Source organism: Medicago sativa, chromosome 2 (assembly GCF_051527215.1).
Source record: "Medicago sativa cultivar Bolivia chromosome 2, Bolivia_mono, whole genome shotgun sequence".
Taxonomy (NCBI): domain Eukaryota; kingdom Viridiplantae; phylum Streptophyta; class Magnoliopsida; order Fabales; family Fabaceae; genus Medicago; species Medicago sativa.
This window is the reverse complement of record NC_140750.1, coordinates 4,171,741-4,192,386: the sequence shown is the minus strand read 5'-3', so window position 1 is coordinate 4,192,386 and position 20,646 is coordinate 4,171,741. Positions and strand designations below refer to the sequence as shown.

The following is a 20,646-nucleotide window of genomic DNA, read 5'->3' as shown; positions in this document are numbered from 1 at the left end:
TTAGAAAAGTCAAAGAAAACCATAATACTCAACTTCTACTATAGTGTCCTCCTTATGTGCATATAACAACGGAACCATGAAACATATAGCGAATGAATCTAAACATGTTGGTGCTTTGTGTGGGAGGAAACATGTTACATATTTTATTCTTCCTTTCAACTCTTTACATGATCAAAATTGGTACTGCTTCTATGTACACAATTACATCCTCTCAATTGATCAAAGATTCTGAAACTATAAGCTCAAATGACGATGCATTCAAGCTTGGATTCTTCAGCCCCGTGAACACAACAAATCGCTATGTAGGAATCTGGTATCTCAATCAATCCAACATCATCTGGGTAGCCAATAGAGAAAAGCCACTGCAAGATTCTTCTGGGGTTATCACCATGTCTGATGACAACACAAACCTTGTAGTACTGAATGGACAAAAACATTTTATATGGTCATCAAATGTCTCAAGTAATTTGGCATCCTCAAATTCTAATGTCACTGCTCAGCTTCAAAATACAGGAAACCTCGTCTTATTGGAAGACACAACAGGTATTAGAAATATAATTAGTTAGTAGTTAGTTGTTAACTTACAAGTATTATAATTTTATATGGAAGTCATTAATAAGAGATACATGTAGAAAGTAAAATAGAAATCATATTGATATCTAATTATATCTGTAATAATAGGCAAGATAATATGGGAGAGTTTCAAACATCCATCTGATGCAGTCCTCCTAAATATGACAATTAGCACCAACCAAAAAACAGGGGAAAAAGTAAAACTCACTTCTTGGAAAACTCCTTCGGATCCAGCTATTGGAAACTTCTCTTTTAGCCTTGAGCGTCTCAACGCTCCTGAAGTGTTTGTATGGAACCAAACAAAGCCTTACTGGCGCTCAGGTCCATGGAATGGTCAAGTGTTTATTGGTTTACCAAGCCGTTCATTGTATACTTCTGGATATCTAAATGGATTCAGCATTGCAAGGAAAGATAATGGAAATGTTGTTGAGCTTATGTTTACACTACTAAACAGTTCTGACTTTGGAACCCTTGTGGTGAGTTCTGAAGGCAAGCTGGTTTACACTTCATGGATCAATAGGTATCAAGTTGGGACGAATGTTCCTCAACAAAATGTATGTGATATTTATGGTTTTTGTGGTCCTAATGGAAGTTGTGATTTGAAAAATTTGCCAATATGCACATGTTTAGCAGGTTTTGAGCCAAAAAACGTAGACGAATGGAATAAACAAAATTGGAGTAGTGGGTGTGTGAGAAGGGCATCCCTACAATGTGAGAGGGTGAAATATAATGGGAGTGCGTTAGGTGGCGAAGGAGATGATTTTGCGAAACTAGAAACGACAAAAGTACCGGATTTTGTGCAACAGTCATATCTTTCTGTTAATGCATGTAGAGCCGAGTGCTTGAATAATTGTAATTGCACTGCTTATGCATTTGATGATGGAATTCAGTGCTTGAATTGGAGTGGTAATTTAATTGACATAGTTAGGTTTTCAAGTGCAGGCACCGATCTTTACATACGCCAAGCTTATTCAGAACTTTGTAAGTATGCATAGTCCATAGGCCATAGCTAATAGCTAATTTTACTCATTTTGTGTGTGTAGTGAATTTATTTATTATTATTATTATAGAAGTATAGTTCTAGGAAAATAATTATATTTTTATCTAAATTATGTACAGCTATAGATACAAAAGGGAAGAGAAATGTTACAAAAATCATCATATCAACAGTGGTAGTGGGAGCAATTATTTTTGCTACCTGTACCTATTTCTTATGGTCATGGGCTTCAAAACATTCAGGTATCTATGGATTCTTCATGTTTTCTTCATTATTTTCTCACTTATAATCATATTAAACTAATAGGTAACGTGATCTTGTTTAACTTAAATATATGAAGGAAACTTTCACTACCTAAATTGCATAAAGGACACTCTTCAGAATGAGCCATTTTCCTTCTAACCCAAGTAACATTAGTAAGAAGAGAAGAATAGTTAAGTTTCCATAGAAAACATTGAATTCTATGTGGTCCTCTCCAACTCCAAATTGCTCTAAAAATCTGAAGCGCGTTGCTATTGTCGATCTCGCTGCAGTCTCATTAGCTGATACCAGTGTGAATTAACCATCACTTGTAGGCCTCCAAGCAAGACAGTCATCACCACTTTGAGGATGAGGTGGAGGCAACCTCTTGATGTCATGTATTTATCAAACTACTCAGGTCCCATCTTCCTTCACTGTCAACATAATTTGCAACCATTTTTGTTGCTTCAAAATGCTCAGTCGGACTAATTGTATAGTTTATATGAGGCATATCAGTGTCAGCCCAGTTATCCTTCCAGAAATCAACTCCTCGACCTGAACCTAATCTCCATATAATCTGATTTTGGAAATTAGTCCAGGTAGCACACAAGCCACGCCAAAAATTGCTCCTCGTTTTATCAAACATTTACCATCGGAAGCAAACAAGAACCACGTTTGTATTTCTTACGAATAACTGATGTCCAAATCTGCTTTGGTCGAGTACAAAAACGCCAATTAACTCTCATCATATACACAGCGTTAACTTGACACATACTTCTCAAGCCTAGACCACCGAATTTTCGGGGAGTACACAATGTATTCCAATTCACAAGATGAGGTATTTTCCTCTCTTGTTGATCCCCCAAAAGAATCCTCAGCAAATCTTGTCATCTTCATCACAAATTCCCACCCGCAACATCACTGTTTGCATAACATAAGTGGGAAGGGCTTGGAGAACAGATTTTGTAAGAGTAACTCGTCCTGAAAACGACAAAGTTTTTTACTTCCAAGCACTAAGTCGTTGATTAACTTTATCCAAGATAAATTGGTAGTACTTTTAGAGACCTTATTATGAAGTATAGGAACTCCAAGATATTTACAACTCAAAGACTGTTTCTGTTTGTTTATTTATTTATTTATTTGTTTATTTATTCTTTTGAGTATGTATCTTGGATTATAATTGGAATCAGGGAGAAGGAAAGAACCAAATTCGTTGATATTGAACACAAGACAAAGCTATCTAGAAAACCAAAATGCAAGTCTGATTGAAAATGTGAAACAAATCAAAATAGAGGACCTTCCATTATTTGAGTTCCAGAAAATTTCAGCTGCAACAAATAATTTTGGTTCAGCTAATAAGATTGGTCAGGGTGGTTTTGGTTCAGTGTACAAGGTAAACTAAGTCTAGTCAAGTTTTTCTTTCATTAATATTTTGTATTATGTGTTTGCATTTTTCTCTTTTTTTTTTTGACCCAAGTGTTTACATTTTTCCTGAAAAAACAAATTCAGGGAGAATTGCCCGGTAGACGAGAAATAGCATTGAAAAGACTTGCAAGAACTTCAAGCCAAGGGATAGAAGAATTTATGAATGAAGTGATTGTAATTTCAGAGCTTCAACATCGTAATCTTGTAAGACTTTTAGGCTGCTGCATTGAAGAGGAAGAAAAAATGCTGGTCTATGAGTATATGCCTAATAACAGTTTAGATTTTTATCTATTTGGTTAGTACATCTAACTTGTTCTTTCTTCAAGTGATTTTGATACATAAAAGAAAACTTGTTGCACATTACGTGACAAAATGTTTCCAACACTTTCTATTATCCCATTGAATTTACCTAGATTTTACAAAGTATATGTTTAAGTGATAATTTTCAAATTATTTTGAATAAGCTTGATTTTATAAAATTGATCAATTAAAGAATAAATTTGTAGTGGATAGACTATAGAGTATTGCATATAATGTGTTTCGCTTATAAAAAAACACAGAATGTGTTTCTTTCAATATGGTTAGTTTATTATCTTCCGTAGAACACACTCATGACATTCTGTCTACTTTTAAGAATGGTTTAGCCTTTCATTTTGAGTACCTCAAAATCTTGTTATACAGTTACCAAAAGTTGCATTTTGCTAGTGATTACTTAGTTACTTTCCGATGTATCAACAGATCCAATAAAAAAGAAGATTTTAGATTGGCAAAAACGCTTATACATAATTGAGGGAATCTCTCGCGGACTGCTTTATCTTCATAGAGATTCGAGATTAAGAATAATCCATAGAGACCTAAAACCGAGTAATATTTTGTTGGATGGAGAACTGAATCCAAAAATATCCGACTTTGGCATGGCTAGAATCTTCGGAGGTAGCGAAAACGAGGGAAATACAAGAAGGATTGTAGGAACATAGTAAGCATGTTTTATCTTTATATATACGTCCTTATAACATTTCAATTAAAGAGCCATAATATATATTTAATTTGATAATGAAATTTAAATGCAGTGGATACATGTCTCCAGAATATGCAATGGAAGGGTTGTTTTCAGAGAAATCAGATGAATTTAGTTTTGGGGTTTTGCTCTTGGAGATAATAAGTGGTAGGAAAAATACAAGTTTCTATAATCATCAAGCACTCACTCTCTTAGGATATGTAAGTCTTTTTAAATTTTTGCCTACAAATTAATATTACAGCTCAATATTCTGTTGTTATAATAATAATAATAATAATAATAATAATAATAATAATAATAATAATAATAATAATAATAATAATAATAATAATAATTTAGGGTAATGATATTTTGACATCCATTTGATGACAACTTTGTTAACAACCATGTTTTTCTCACTTCTTATTGGTCAAAAACAATGGAGAGAGAAAAAGGAAGAGAGAGGATAACAACATCATGTGAGTATGAGAGAGAAAGTTGTCCAAAAGTTGTCAAAAAGTGGTTGTCAAAATATCATTTCTCAATAATTTATTATTTCAAATTTATATAAATCTATGTTAGTCTTTATTCTTCTTTTTTTTTTCTTCGGTTTTTTCAAGACATGGAAACTATGGAATGAAGATGAGGTTGTAGCTTTGATAGATCAAGAAATATGTAATGCTGATTATGTGGGTAACATTTTGAGATGCATACATATTGGACTTCTTTGTGTGCAAGAAATTGCAAAGGAGAGACCTACCATGGCCACAGTTGTTTCAATGCTTAATAGTGAGATTGTTAAACTTCCTCCTCCATCTCAACCTGCATTCCTTTTAAGTCAGATTGAGAGTAGAGCTCAACAAAATCATGACTCGAATAACAGTGTCACTGTCACAAGCTTGCAAGGCAGATAGAATACATATGTTGCAATGAAACTGCAATGAAACATAACTCCCAAGAATTTAAATAAGGGTTACTAGTGCTTTACCCCCTGTAATATAGGTCATTTCCGGTTTTCCCCTGTAAAATAATTTTTTTGGATTCCGTCCTTGTAATTTGAAGATTTTTTGGTTTTAGACCTTCATGAAAAATTTTGCCCTCTGTAATTTGAGAAAATTTCGGTTTACCCCCTGCAATTTGAGCAAATTTTGGTTTACCCCCTTGTTAGTTTGAGAAAATTTCGGTTTACCCCCTGCCATATCATCAATTTTGTACAGTCAAAATTCATGAAGGTCCAAAACCAAAAAACTTCAAATTACAAGCACGGAATCCAAAAAGAAAATTTTACAGGGGGAAAACCGAAAATGACTTATATTACAGGGGGTAAAACACTATTAACCCTTTATATAGTAAAAATGTTAAATTGTACAACTGTCATATTTCATTTCCAAGAATTGTGATGATGTCCATTATAAAATTGTTGGAGCATGATCCATCATTTTTCCAAGAGCATGCTACATCTAGCAAAAATGTTGCAAATATGAGATCTGTACCGGATGAGAGGAGGAAGAAAAGAGGGTTGTTTGTAAGACGAGTAACAGAGTACCAAACATTGGACTTGATCTTCAATTGGTTATGTGCTGTACTCATAATTTATGGACTCATAATTTTGCTATCTATGAAGCCAAAACCCTTGCAATATGTCAACTTTGATCACACCACAAGAGTATACATTCCTAATTCAAGTATTACTATACTATGTTACGCATAACGGAAGCAAGGGTTAGCAAGTGCTAAACCTAAAAGATAAACAGACAGGTTGCAAGCGACAAACCTATCAAATAAGGGTTTTCAGAATCCACCAGAATTGAGAGAAAAGTCTCGAATATTTTTATTGAATGAACAGTGCCTCTTAGGCTCCATAAGTTTTGTTTAAATACTAAAAGAAATAACAAACCCGTATGAGCCGAAAAATAACAAACCGAAATAAAATAGAAAATTCTAGAATATGCTGAAATATTAAAAGGCGGTTTCGGTCCTTCAGACGACCTCGAATGACTAAGTTTATTGTGTTTCAATAAAATATATGATGATGTTATGGTTGAAATAACAACTCTACTTCACACAGTGAAACAGAACCACCCTTAAGACTGTAAACTAGTATACATTTTTATAGTAAATATATTAAATCGAACTACTCTAACAGATCTAGTTTATATAAGAATTTGGATTGACTCTAACTACATTTCACAAAACCAACCTTGTAAGACGAGGGACGTCGTTTACTTATAAACGCTTTCCCCCCTATTATATGTGAAACTGTCAACAAATGTTAATGCGTTTGACTTGATCATGAGACTCTTGACCAAATTAAATTTCAGATTTTCCTAAGTTGATAGTTTATAAACGTATAAGAAATGCTAGTAGAATATCAGTTCTGTTTTAAACAACAGATGAGTTGTGATATCAATTTATAGAGTCCAAAAAACGTTCTTGGAAAGAATAAAAAACAGTTAGAAAAACGGATTAAATTTCAGATTTTTCTAGTGTATAGCCGAAAAGTTATACACTTGAAGATGTTCATGTGCGATGTGACATGAACCATTCCGTTGGAATGATATATGGCTTGAATATTCTGCTCTTAAATGTGGAGAAAAATTCAAAATCAAGTACTATTTCTGCAACATGTCAGTTTATTGAATGGCTCATATTTGATATAAACTCAATTCCCACTTTAAGTTGACATGTTCATGATACTGACATTTAGAACAATTGCCAATGAATTAGTTTTATGTTTATGATCAGAGCTTTCCACATTGAATTGGCGTACAACGACCTTTAGTTGAAGTGTGTCGTGTTATTAAGTCTCCGTTTAGTAAAACTAAGTCCAAGTTATAATCTTGCTGATAGCTAATTGAAAAGTATTTGATAAATTTAGCTGTTGTAAATATAAAAGGACATAATAATGAACAATGAAACCTTTATTGACATTTAAATTGAAAGGGGAAGGAATACACAAAAAGAAATAGGGGAAAATGTAGGTGTGAAAATAATGACATGGGTCCTATTCCAACTTCAACCTACAAAATTTAATGAGAAGTAAATAGACATTCATATTGTCCTCTCAATGAGCAATATAATGGTACTGTGAAATAACGTTTGAATCCAAACATATTGGGACTCGGAATACGAGGAAACATGTTACATATTTTATTCACTCTTTTAACCCTTTACATGATCAAAATTGCTAGTGCTTCTATGTACACAATTACATCTTCTCAATTGATCAAAGATTCGGAGACTATAAGCTCAAATGATGATGCATTCAAGCTTGGATTCTTCAGCCCGATGAACACAACAAATCGCTACGTAGGAATTTGGTATCTCAATCAATCCAACATCATATGGGTGGCCAACAGAGAAAAACCAATACAAGATTCTTTAGGAGTTATCACCATAGCTGATGACAACACAAACCTTGTAGTATTAGATGGAAATAAACATGTTATTTGGTCATCAAACGTCTCAAGTAATTTGGCAACCTCAAATTCTAATGTCACTGCTCAACTTCAAAATGAAGGAAATCTTGTTTTGCTTGAAGACAATATCATAATATGGGAGAGTATCAAGCATCCATCAAATACTTTCATAGGAAATATGATAATTAGCAGCAACCAAAAAACAGGTGAAAGAGTAAAACTCACTTCATGGAAAACTCCTTCAGATCCAGCTATTGGGAAATTCTCTGCTAGCATCGAGCGCCTCAATGCTCCTGAAATTTTTGTATGGAACCAAACAAATCCGTGTTGGCGCTCAGGTCCATGGAATGGTCAAGATTTTCTTGGTTGGACACATGTTTATAAGGCTTCTTCTTCTCCATATCTATTAGGTGTCAGCATTACAAGGAAAGATAATGGAAGTCTTGTTGAGTTTACATATACATTGCCAGATAGTTCTTTCTTTTTAACCCTTGTACTGAGTTCTGAAGGCAAGGTTGTGTATACTGCATGGATAAATAGGATTCAAGTTCGGAAGCTGTTTGTTCAACAAAATGATTGTGATCCTTATGGTATTTGTGGTCCTAATGGAAGCTGTGATTTGAAAAATTCTCCAATTTGTACATGTTTGACAGGTTTTAAGCCAAGAAATACGGACGAATGGAATAGACGAAATTGGACAAATGGGTGTGTGAGAAGGGCAGCACTACAGTGTGAGAGGGTGAAGCACAATGGGAGTTCATTAGGTGAAGAAGACGGGTTTCTAAAACTACCGATGACGAAACCACCTGATTTTGTAGAGCCATCATATATTCTTTCTCTTGACGAATGTAGAATTCATTGCTTGAATAATTGTTCTTGTGTTGCTTATGCATTTGATATTGGAATTAGGTGCCTGACTTGGAGTGGTAAGTTAATTGACATAGTCAGGTTTTCAACTAGTGGAGGCGTCGATCTTTACTTACGCCAAGCTTATTCAGAACTCGGTTAGTATGCATAGCTCATAGCTATAATATTTTGTTTATGTTTTCTTTGATAAGTATGTACAAAAAAATTTCTTCAACTTCCAGTTCAAAAATTGTCAAAGGTGTGGAAGTCTTGGGTCCCGTCTAAGGTGATTATGTTATGTTTAAAAAATAGTAGTCCAATAACCAGATTCTGAACTTTTTTTTTTTTTGACAGCTATACATACAGATGGGACTCATACAGATGGCATTCATGGGAAGAGAAATATTACATCAATCATTATAGCTATTGTGATAGTGGGAGCAGTTATAGTTGCTATTTGTGCTTTTTTCTTTTGGTCATGGACGTCTAAACGTCATGGTATATGTATTTTTAGACAGGGCCGGCCCATAGCCCGTCGAGGCTGGGCTATGGCACTGGGCCTCAGATTTTTGGGGGCCCAAGATATATTTTTTTTTGTATGTAAAGCACTAAATTATTAATTATATACTTCTAAAGCGAAAAAATTTCATGTTGGTCACAGTGCTGTGGTGGCGCGGCCTCTCATGTTTTAATGTGAGGTCATGGGTTCAAGTCCCTCTTGAGTCCTTTTTTTAATAATTTTCTAATAATTTTCTTTTATAGTGCTTTATTTATTTTTTTGGGGCCTAAAATTCAATTTTTTTTACATCCCTTAAGAGACTAAAACTGGGCCTACGAATTTGTTAAGACGGCCCTGTTTTTAGAACTTTCACATTTTCTTTATTACTTCCATGTTTAAAAAGAGTATTAGTAATCAAGAAGAAAACATATTCTCCATGTCCTATAGGGATATTTGACATTAAAAAAAGGTCTCGTTAACGAGTGTCCACATGACACTCTTTAAAGATCTCAAATTTAAAAAATATTTCTTAAAAAAGTCAAATGTTACAAATTTCAATGCATTGATTATACAGATTTTCATCAAAACCTACTATTAAAGGTGCTTAAAGAGTATAAAATTTTTTGGTATTGAACACAGGGCAAATCAATCATGAAAACCAAAGTGCAGATCTAATTGCACATGTTAAACAAGCTAAAATAGAAGACCTTCCTTTATTCGAGTTCAAAAATATTTTATCTGCAACAAATAACTTTGGTTCAGCTAATAAGATTGGTCAAGGTGGTTTTGGTTCAGTGTACAAGGTAAACTAAATCTTGTGATTTTTTTTTTTTTATCTTTCTTAATATTTTGTATTAGAGATTTTCATTTTTCTTGAAAAAACAATTTTAGGGGGAATTGTTAGATGGACAAGAAATAGCAGTGAAACGACTTTCAGAAGGTTCAACACAAGGGTTAGAAGAATTTATGAACGAAGTGATTGTGATTTCAAAGCTTCAACATCGCAATCTTGTAAGACTTTTAGGTTGTTGCATTGAAGGGGAAGAAAAAATGTTGGTCTACGAATACATGCCGAATAATAGTTTAGATTTTTATCTATTTGGTTAGTACACCGTAACTTATTATTTCTTGTAAAATCATCATAAAACTTGTTCTTTCTTGAAATTCTTTTAATTAAAAAAAAAAAAACTGTTATTTGACCAAAAGTTAGCATTTTGCAGCATCTTTTTTAGTTATACCTTACTTTCTAATGTTTTTGGCTTTGCAGACTCCGTAAAAAAGAAGATTTTTGATTGGCAAAGACGCTTACACATAATTGAGGGAATCTCTCGAGGATTGCTTTATCTTCATAGAGATTCAAGATTAAGAATAATACATAGAGACCTTAAACCTGGTAATATCTTGTTGGATGGAGAAATGAATCCAAAAATATCTGACTTTGGCATGGCCAAAACTTTTGGAGGCAATGAAAATGAGGGCAGTACAAGAAGGATTTTCGGAACATAGTAAGCATTACTTAAGCATTGCTTTATCTTTATATGAGTCCCTAGAATGTGCAATTGAATCGGTGTTTCATAATATAGGTGTATTGAATTTTAACCCCTTTACTTTTTTAATTGTACAATTTTGACCCCTTCAATTTTTTGTGTGTGATTATGGCCCTTCAAATCTACCCCTTTTCACATTTTGTAGCCCTCCACACAAATTTGTTGACACTGAAGTGGCAATTTTCTATGACATAGCATGGACATAGTGGATAATAGAAAATTAAAGCATTAAAATAAATCATTAGAATTTCATAAAAAATATTTTAAAAATTAACTATGACAAAATTCAATGTGTATTTGATAGGGGTTTGACCTACATTTGGATTTCAATTTTATGATAGTTAATTTTTAATGATAAAAATTGTTTTTTTTTTTTTTTATGAATTTTGTAAATTTCTAAAATTTATTTTAATCTTTTAATTTTCTAATGTCCACTTTGACCATGCCACCTCATAGAAAATCGCCACCTCAGCACCAAATCAAACAAAATTGAGTAGGGGGCTACACAAGATGAAAGGAGGTAATATTGAGGGTCAAAACTGAAAAAAAAAATTAAATAGGGGTGAGGTGTTTAAAAACGCACAATGAATTAGATAATAGAGGGGTTAAAAAAGCAATTAAGTCCATAATATAATGTAATATCATGTCAAGAGTCATACTAATAGTTTATTTTGATAGTGAAATTAATTAAATGCAGTGGATATATGTCTCCAGAATATGCAATGAAAGGGTTGTTTTCAGAGAAATCAGATATTTTTAGTTTTGGAGTTTTGCTCTTGGAGATAATAAGTGGTAGGAAAAACACAAGTTTTCATAATCATGAGCAAGCACTCACCCTCTTAGAATATGTAAGTCTTTCCAAATTGCTAATTTTGCCCAATATAGATTCATATAGTAAAGCTCTATTTTTTTTGCTATAATAATAATATACTCTTTCAAATTTGTATACATATACGTGATGCTGTTTATTCTTCATCTTTTTTGGTTTTTTTAAGGCATGGGAAATATGGATTGAAGAGAATATTGTATCTTTGATAGATCCAGAAATATGTAAGCCTGATTGCCTGGATCAGATTTTGAGATGCATACATATTGGACTTCTTTGTGTGCAAGAAATTGCAAAGGAGAGACCTACTATGGCCACAGTTGTTTCAATGCTTAATAGTGAGATTGTTAAACTTCCTCCTCCATCTCAACCTGCATTCCTTCTAAGTCAGACTGAGCATAGAGGAAATCACGACTCGAAAAACAGTGTCTCCATAAGCTTGCAAGGCAGATAACAGACATATATATGCCTTTTGGTGTATTTTTTATTCCAATTAGAAGGTGGAGAAGGGAGTGCATACAAATGATGCTAAGCTAAATGTTTATATACTATATAAAGAAATACTAAAAAAATAAAGAAGGATTTGACTTTTTTGTTAGTAAAGTAATTGTTTAAAGTGTTGTAGATGTGTGAGATAGCTGATCATGTATAAAAGAATGTTTTGGAAATAATAGAAGAGGAATAAGTAGGAGTAAGCTATGTATGTGTTATGTTTTTATACCGTCTTTATAAACTCTAATCGGACTTTACTTTTAATATAAGTGGGACTTGATTTTTTCAATTGCAGGGATATAATTAAACATTGTCTAATCCTGCCTATCTGGTACGACATTCAAATTTCGATTACACAATTACTAAGAGTACACCAAGGAGTAATTAATTAACTAAAATAAATAATTCTACTCACTAAATTATTATTCTGGCGATTCTGAATTCTTGTAAACGAAACCTTTATTGACATTTAAATTGAAAGGAGTACATCAAAAGAAATATAGGTGTGAAAATAATGACGTGGGTCCTATTCCAACTTGCACCAACAAAAGTTGATGAGAAGTAAATAGGGAATTGGATTAGATATGCACATGCAGGTGTAGTCAACAGATTAGAACAATTAGATTTTGATCAGACGATTCACATTTTAAGATAGTTTACGATTTTTGTTTAATATAAAATTGTGATGTTTAAAATCTAGACTGTTCGAACAGGATCAGATGGCCACATGCTTCCTTATTGTATGCAATCACTGACCTATGACTGCACTCAAACCTGGTTCAGTAAATAGTCATTTATAGTGTCCTCCCAATGTGCATATAATGCATGTAAACATGTTGAGACATAGAGTACAAGGAAACATGTTACCTGTTTTACTAACACTCTCTATCATTTACATGATCAACAGTGGCACTAGTGCTTCTGTGAACACAATTACATCGCCTCAATTGATCAAAGAAAATGAAACAATAAGTTCTAACAACGACGCATTCAAGCTTGGATTCTTCAGCCCGGTGAACACAACAAATCGCTACGTAGGAATCTGGTATCTCAATCGATCCAACATCATATGGGTAGCCAATAGAGAAAAACCACTACAAGATTCTTCTGGGGTTATCACAATATCTCATGATTACACCAACCTTGTAGTACTGAATGGACAAAAACATGTTATATGGTCATCAAATGTCTCAAGTAATTTGGCATCATCAAATTCTAATGTCACTGCTCAGCTACAAAATGATGGAAATCTTGTTTTGCTTGAAAACACTACAGGCAACATAATATGGGAGAGTGGCAAGCATCCATCAAATGCTTTCATTGCAAATATGATACTTTGCAGCAACCAAAAAACAGGTGAAAGAGTAAAAGCCACTTCATGGAAAACTCCTTCAGATCCAGCTATTGGGAAATTCTCTGCTACCATTGAGCGTTTCAATGCTCCTGAAATTTTTGTATGGAACCAAACAAAACCGTATTGGCGCTCAGGTCCATGGAATGGTCAAGATTTTCTTGGTTTGGCAAGTAATTGGTTGCCTACTTCTGCAAATCTGAAAGGGTTTATCATTAGAAGGGAAGATAATGGAAGTCTTGAGATTACATATACATTGCCAAACAGTTCCTTCTTTGCAACCATTGTATTGAGTTCTGAAGGCAAGCTTGTGTACACTGCCTGGATCAATATGATTCAAGTTCGGAAGCGGGTAGTTCAACAAAATGATTGTGATGTTTATGGTATTTGTGGTCCTAATGGAAGCTGTGATTTGAAAAATTCTCCAATATGTACTTGTTTGATAGGTTTTAAGCCAAGAAACGTGGGCGAATGGAATAGACAAAATTGGACTAGTGGGTGTGTGAGAAGGGCTACACTACAATGTGAGAGGGGGAAGTACAATGGGAGTGCATTAGACGGTGAGGAAGATGGGTTTCTAAAACTAGAGACGACGAAACCACCAGATTTTGTAGAACAATCATATCCTACTCTTGATGCTTGTCGAATTGAGTGCTTGAATAATTGTTCTTGTGTTGCTTATGCATATGATAATGGAATCCGGTGCTTAACTTGGAGTGATAAACTAATTGACATAGTCAGGTTTACAGGTGGAGGCATTGATCTTTACATACGCCAAGCTTATTCAGAACTTAGTGAGTATATGCTGTGCATATATCAGATATAATTTTTTTTCTTCTTATGTGATAAATGTGTACAAGATTTATTCTTCAACTTTTAGTCCAATAACCAGATTTCTGAATCAAGTTTTGTTAACAGCTAAACATACAGATACAGATGGGATTCATACAGATGGCATTCATGGGAAGAGAAATATTACATCAATCATCATAGCTATAGTAATAGTTGGAGTAATTATTGTTGCTACTTGTACTTATTTTTTTTGGTCATCGGCATCCAAACGCTTGGGTATTTGTATTTCTAGAACTTTCATGTTTTCATTGTTACTTGAACAAATATATTCTTTTCTGAAGAGTTATTTATTTATTTTGATTAAATATAATTGGAATCATGAAGAAGGAAAATACAAAGTTTGTTGGTGTTGAATGCAGGACAAAATCATCAAGAGAACCAAAGTGCAAGTCGTATTGGAGATGTGAACCAGGTTAAAATAGAGGACCTTCCTTTATTTGAATTCAAAATTATTTCATCAGCAACAAATAATTTTGGTTCGACTAATAAGATTGGTCAGGGTGGTTTTGGTTCGGTGTACAAGGTAAACAAGTTTCATGGAGTGTTTATCTTTTCTTAATGTTTTATATTATATGTTTTCATTTTTCATGAAAAATTTGTAGGGAGAATTACCAGATGGATTAGAAGTAGCAGTGAAGAGACTTTCAAAGGCTTCGGCACAGGGGTTAGAAGAATTTATGAATGAAGTGATTGTTATTTCAAAGCTTCAACATCGCAATCTTGTAAGACTTCTAGGTTGCTGCATTGAAGGGGAAGAAAAGATGTTGGTCTATGAGTACATGCCTAATAACAGTTTAGATTTTTATCTATTTGGTTAGTGTACATCTAAACTTCTTCATCTTGAGTGTCTAGGGTGGATGGAATTTTAATATAGAAAAAAAATTAATACCTATTTTTTTTCTCATCATTTTCTATTATTGATTAAATTTACCTGTATTCTAAAATAAATTTGAAATAAAACTTATTGTAATTGTATTAATGACAGTCAAATTGATTTTATGAATTTTCAAATTGGTGAAATGTGAATTTCACTCATTGCTTACTAAGAGTGAACAATAATAAAAGATCAATGGTACTACTGTATTAAATACGTAAAATGTGTTACTACCATTGATCTTTTATTATTGTTCACTCTTAGTAAGCAATGTTTCATTTCTTATCCTTCGTCAAATAGATTCATGGCATTTCTTATGAAAAGAAAGAGATTCATGACAGTCTTTCTATTTTTATGTTCCCTGTATATAAAGTGAAAAAAAAATTATGAAAATAGTTTAGCCTTTCATTTGAATACCTCAAAATATTATTAAAGTTACATTTTACTGTGTTATGATTGCCTTATTTTTCGATGTTTCTGCAGACCCAGTAAAAAAGAAGGTTTTAGATTGGCATAAACGTTTAACCATAATTGAAGGAATCTCTCGAGGTCTGCTTTATCTTCATAGAGATTCGAGATTAAGAATAATACATAGAGACCTAAAGCCAAATAATATCTTGTTGGATGGAGAATTGAATCCAAAAATATCTGATTTTGGTATGGCTAAAATATTTGGAGGGAGCGAAAACGAGGGCAATACAAGGAGGATTGTGGGAACATAGTAAGTATGGTTTGTCTTTACATTTTTTTATAAGATTGTGCAATTGAAGAGCCATAATATATTATCTTTATATTTAAATAAATGCAGTGGTTATATGTCTCCTGAATACGCAATGGAGGGGTTATTTTCAGAGAAATCAGATGTTTTTAGCTTTGGGGTTTTGCTCCTGGAGATAATAAGTGGAAGGAAAAACACAAGTTTCTATAATCATCAAGCACTTACTCTCTTAGGATATGTAAGTCTTTCCAAATTAATTAACTCCGCCCTTAGATTCATAATAAAGCTCTGCTTTCTGTTTTTATAATAATTGGGTTTTGCATTGAAAATATTAGTTTTTGTATTTTAATAATAATGAATTTTCCAATTATTTGATTTTTTTTTAAGGCATGGATACTATGGAATGAAGAGGAGATTATATCTTTGATAGATCCAGAAATATGTAAGCCTGATTATGTGGATCAGATTTTGAGAAGCATACATATTGGACTTCTTTGTGTGCAAGAAATTGCAAAGGAGAGACCTACCATGGCCACAGTTGTTTCAATGCTTAATAGTGAGATTGTTAAACTTCCTCCTCCATCTCAACCTGCATTCATTTTAAGACAGAAGGAGCATAGAGCAGACTCGACTCAACAAAATCACGACACGAATAACAGTGTCACTGTCACAAGCTTGCAAGGCAGATAATAAACATATTATTTTTAGTGTATTTTTTCATAAGAAAGTGTGGGGACTGGAGAATGTTGACAAATGATGCTAATAAGCTAAATGTGTTTCAATGAAATATTTACTTATAAGAAAATTAGTAGATAACAAAATGAAATAACTAAATGTGTTTCAATGTGTACCTGGTTAAAATTTCAAATAGTATCAATGAAACTCATGATTTGTGGGATGATGAAAGTCTTTTACCCGACTCTGCGTCTCATTCTACTCAGAATTGTTAGTTATATTTCTTTTCTTTGTTGAAATATTAACAATCTGCACTACCTGTGATATTGTGGTGTACAGCACATATGATCCAGTTTGGATAAGCTTCTAGCTCATAGGAGTTTTTCCTTTGAGAGAGTATTTGATATATTTAAAATGTATGGAAAAAACTTTGTAAGTTTATGTATTTATGGAAATTATGTAAGAAAGCATTCCAATTGAAATTATGATGATTTGATTTCAACTAATGAGAAAATCTAATTCGTTTCATTTTACTTTCTCGACACATTTTTTATTTTCTCCTTTTTATAAGTGTCATTGGAAAGTTTATCCAAAGTAGGGTAGTTTTTATTTTGCGTGCATACTAAAAAGTAAAAATAACCCTGTTTAAGATTTGAAGTTCTTTTCAGGACACCCTATGCCCCTGCTTTACCAAGGGGAACAGAATATATATATATATATATATATATATATATATATATATATATATATATATATATATATGATGCAATTAATCAACAAAAAGCAAATCATTGAATCCAGTCCACCACAGAAGTCCAATGATAGGCCACCTCCTTTTGTAGTCATCATTTTTCATAAAGAAAAATATCCACATGTGAAAGGTCGCAATGAGTTAATTGTATTAAATTGGCCAAATACGATCCACAGTAAAATTTAAAAGACTTGAATTGGCTGAAAGCTAAAAAAGTTTGTTTTCCTTTTGGTTATCATTTGTGATGGCAACAACGTCTTGCATGTTTGGATATTGGTTAACTGTTTTTTTTTTTTTTTTTTGTAATATTCAGGATACTTGTTGTTGTTATTTGTTCTGCTATTCTATGTACACCTTGTGCTAGAGTGTAGAACCGTTTCTTTGTGGTAATATATCTCATTTTTGTTTGTTAAAAAAAATAAAACTTAAAAGATTGATTTATAAAAATAAAATAAAAAGTAAAGGACTAATTTTACAATAAAACTTATCGTGATGGTTTTATTGTAAATTGAATAATTTAGCTTCTCATATTACATTATAGGGTAAAATATGCTTTTCGTCCCTGTAATTAGGGGCCATTTGAATTTTCGTCCCTGAGCTTACTAATCCTCCCATCTTGTCCCTGTAATTCTTAATCATTTGAGATTTCGTCCCTCGCCCCTTTTAATCACTGCCACGTCAGCAAATTACCAAAATGGCATGGGAAATGACGAAAATACCCCTGTCTTATTTTTTTTTTTGTTTTTTTTCCTTCAAAATTTTATTCCCAGCTTTTTCCCGAATTTTTTTTTACGATTTTTTCTCCGAAAAATTTCAGTTTTAATTTTAACATTTTTTTTCCGAAATTTTTTATGTTTTTTAATTATTTTTTCAGATATTTTAATTTAAAAAAATAATTTTCACAAAATTTTTTTTCCCAGTTTTTTCCCGAATTTTTTTTTACGGTTTTTTCTCCGAAAAACTTCAGTTTTTTCAGTTTTAATTTTAACATTTTTTTTCCGAAATTTTTTATGATTTTTTCAGATTTTTTTAATTTAAAAAAAGAATTTTCAAAATTTTGAAATTTTTTTTAAGGAAAAAAAAATAAGACAGGGGTATTTTCGTCATTTCCCATGCCATTTTGGTAATTTGCTGACGTGGCAGTGATTAAAAGGGGCGAGGGACGAAATCTCAAATGATTAAGAATTACAGGGACAAGATGGGAGGATTAGTAAGCTCAGGGACGAAAATTCAAATGACCCCTAATTCCAGGGACGAAAAGCATATTTTACCCTACATTATATAACAAAACGCATGATTTTATTGACGTATCGGTACCTTAAAATCATGTACAAAACATTAAATCTTTTGAAAGAGAATTTTCCATATATTACGATTTTACCAGAATCCAAAGATTAATCTCAACATTATTAGAAGAAAATAAGGGTTTTTTTGTTTGAAAAGAACACTCAACCTATCTAGAAAGAAGAAGAAAATGAAAACTATAGATTTCAAATCTCAAGTAGGAACATATCAACAAAAAAAAAATCTTACAGGATGGAAGAATCATTAAATCGTGTAGAAATGGAAAAGAGTTGGTAAATTAAAAGGACGTAATAAAATGAAAGAAAAGGACAGACAATGTGATCTCAGCTGGAAGGCAGAAGCCGTAGTAGAAAATTCCCAGTGCGCCGTGAGGCATTTCTTGTGGGCACCATTAAGTCAATCAATACTATAGTCATAAATGCCACCATTATTTTAAAATAAAAATACTATTCAATGCCCAAATACTATTTTTGTATTTTGTCTTATTATTTTAGTTTTGAAAAATGCTATATTTAGCGAAAAAAAAACATCACGAAAATATCAAGAATACACGTTTTGTATAAATTGGCCATGTAAGTGATCACTCTTTCTCTTTTTTTAGTGCATCAACACAATTGGCATTTGAATAAAACCTACTATAATTCTTAATAAATGATAATATACTCCAAATTATTGAAGAGGCTTTTCTCACAGTAATTGAACCACGTATAGAGATGTAAAGCTGTATGGGTGACATATGGTTGTAGAAACATTGAGTTGAGTGCATGTAAATGTGGTTAATGGTATATATAGCTGGTGGGTGTGGTTTATTAGCTTTAGCATGTGTTGAATTTGCAGGTCTGTGAGCATTCGTGATGATGTCGTGAATTTTCTCTCGCGAGAAATAGCACGTCTCAAAGCAATATCAAGGGTTGAACTTTCTCCAAATGTGCCTTCAATTTCTTTTTCTTTGTTTATATACTAAAGTTTACATTATTAGAGCATCTCCAATAAATATTTTTTAAGAAATTAATTTGAAATTCCATTGTATACTACAGACAAATGATCCCACAATGCCACGATATATTTATGTAACTCATAAATATTTTATTGCAATGATAAAAAATTATGCAACTCTTAAACAATTTATTTTTTTACTATATGTTGTCTCAAATTTAAGTATCAAGTAATTTATTTCTATGATACCATAGTTATCTTATATTTATCCTAAGTTTCGACATTTTTACACCTAGATCAATCTTTAAAATAATCTCTTTTGATCCGAACTTTAGTGAACATTGTCATTCCACTAGCAAGATTCTTTACCCCTAGGTCCAAAACCTCTAGATCCTTCCAACGTCGCTTTTGCTACTTTTTTAATCTCATGTGCCGTCGTGTCTCACATATCATTAACACTTCCTTTTGGTTTCTTGAAACCTCCCTCTAAGATTTTGTGTTGGAAAATCCTTTGTTTTTCACCCTTTAAATGCTACCTCTTGATTCGCGGAGCCCCGCTATGGCTTCTTCTCTTCGCATTCCTCCTAACCCTTACATCTATCACCAATACTCTATGTTGAGTAGTTAAGCTCTTGCTAGGAATGACTTTACAATCCAAACAAAATCCTGTCTAATTTCCTAAGATATTTCTATGATACCATAACTTATTTATTTATTTATTTTATTATTTATTTAGAGCGTGTTTAAATGATAGAATGTTTTGAGGGTAATGTAACACTGTGAAAGAATTCAAATTCTTTTAGATAAATAATATTGGTTGGATGGTTAATTCGAAGAATTCTTAAAATGATGGAAATTTTATGAAATATTTTGTTCAAGTTAAATTTAAAGAGTTTCAAATGACACTTTATAGCTAGGAAAATCAAATTTTCTTTCTTCTTATACTTTTTTCAAAATTTGCAAATTGGTTCCCACATTTTTCAAAAATTCAAATTGACCCTTATAAATTTTCAAAAAGTACAAATTGTTTCCTAATTCTTTCCAAAATTAAAATTTGACAAATTTTTAAAATTGGCCCAGATTTTTCATTTTTAAAAATTGATCAAATTTTTTAAATTTTTTGATAAAACTAACCCAAAAATGTTGACAATAAATTTGTTTATTACTCTATCCAAACAAAAAAAAACAATTCAATTGAATCATTTAGAATTGCCTAGAATTCTAAATTCTTAAATATTTATCTTTTGTTAAATTTTTAAAAAAAGATTCAATTACCTTATTGTGACACACTCCAAAGATACATTTGATAATTTATAAACTTAA

The 20,646-nt window shown here is 32.4% G+C and overlaps 3 protein-coding genes across 6 annotated transcripts; all 3 read left to right on the top strand.

The window, feature by feature from the left end:
* The first annotated feature begins 104 nt into the window (after positions 1-104).
* On the top strand, positions 105-5,348 carry LOC146943769 (G-type lectin S-receptor-like serine/threonine-protein kinase At1g11300). Its single transcript, XM_085742037.1, has 8 exons — positions 105-543; positions 682-1,554; positions 1,693-1,812; positions 3,001-3,203; positions 3,320-3,530; positions 3,974-4,211; positions 4,306-4,453; positions 4,853-5,348. Exons 1-8 carry the CDS (start codon positions 105-107, stop codon positions 5,144-5,146), a joined length of 2,526 nt encoding a protein of 841 aa, XP_085598163.1. The 3' UTR covers positions 5,147-5,348.
* A 1,991-nt stretch (positions 5,349-7,339) lies between these two features.
* Positions 7,340-12,070, top strand: LOC146943768 (G-type lectin S-receptor-like serine/threonine-protein kinase At1g11300). 2 transcript variants are annotated; one of them, XR_015025695.1, is made up of 7 exons: positions 7,340-8,655; positions 8,852-8,995; positions 9,636-9,799; positions 9,888-10,098; positions 10,264-10,501; positions 11,258-11,391; positions 11,539-12,070. XR_015025695.1 is itself a non-coding variant. In XM_085742036.1 (7 exons), exons 1-7 carry the CDS (start codon positions 7,371-7,373, stop codon positions 11,821-11,823), a joined length of 2,478 nt encoding a protein of 825 aa, XP_085598162.1. In that variant the 5' UTR covers positions 7,340-7,370; the 3' UTR covers positions 11,824-12,070. The 2 variants fall into 2 exon arrangements, 1 of the variants encoding a protein (XP_085598162.1); XM_085742036.1 differs by having other exon boundaries at positions 11,241-11,391.
* An 80-nt stretch (positions 12,071-12,150) lies between these two features.
* On the top strand, positions 12,151-16,554 carry LOC146943767 (G-type lectin S-receptor-like serine/threonine-protein kinase At1g11330). 3 transcript variants are annotated; one of them, XM_085742033.1, is made up of 7 exons: positions 12,151-14,006; positions 14,131-14,280; positions 14,424-14,587; positions 14,667-14,877; positions 15,422-15,659; positions 15,747-15,894; positions 16,044-16,554. In XM_085742033.1, the coding sequence occupies exons 1-7, from the start codon at positions 12,683-12,685 to the stop codon at positions 16,344-16,346; spliced, it is 2,538 nt and encodes an 845-aa protein (XP_085598159.1). In that variant the 5' UTR covers positions 12,151-12,682; the 3' UTR covers positions 16,347-16,554. The 3 variants fall into 3 exon arrangements, with proteins under 3 accessions (XP_085598159.1, XP_085598160.1, XP_085598161.1); XM_085742034.1 differs by having other exon boundaries at positions 12,680-14,006; positions 14,143-14,280; XM_085742035.1 differs by lacking the exon at positions 14,131-14,280 and having other exon boundaries at positions 12,680-14,006.
* The last annotated feature ends 4,092 nt before the right edge of the window (positions 16,555-20,646 follow it).

Coding starts and splice junctions, on each gene's coding strand:
- LOC146943769 (XM_085742037.1), top strand. CDS start 105: ATGTTGGTGCTTTGTGTGGGAGGAAACATGTTACATATTTTATTCTTC. Junction 1,813..3,000: donor ATGGGCTTCAAAACATTCAG/GTATCTATGGAT, acceptor AATTGGAATCAG/GGAGAAGGAAAGAACCAAAT. Junction 3,204..3,319: donor GTTTTGGTTCAGTGTACAAG/GTAAACTAAGTC, acceptor AAACAAATTCAG/GGAGAATTGCCCGGTAGACG.
- LOC146943767 (XM_085742033.1), top strand. CDS start 12,683: ATGCATGTAAACATGTTGAGACATAGAGTACAAGGAAACATGTTACCT. Junction 14,007..14,130: donor CCAAGCTTATTCAGAACTTA/GTGAGTATATGC, acceptor TTTTGTTAACAG/CTAAACATACAGATACAGAT. Junction 15,895..16,043: donor CACTTACTCTCTTAGGATAT/GTAAGTCTTTCC, acceptor TTTTTTTTTAAG/GCATGGATACTATGGAATGA.
- LOC146943768 (XM_085742036.1), top strand. CDS start 7,371: ATGTTACATATTTTATTCACTCTTTTAACCCTTTACATGATCAAAATT. Junction 9,800..9,887: donor GTTTTGGTTCAGTGTACAAG/GTAAACTAAATC, acceptor AAACAATTTTAG/GGGGAATTGTTAGATGGACA. Junction 11,392..11,538: donor CACTCACCCTCTTAGAATAT/GTAAGTCTTTCC, acceptor GGTTTTTTTAAG/GCATGGGAAATATGGATTGA.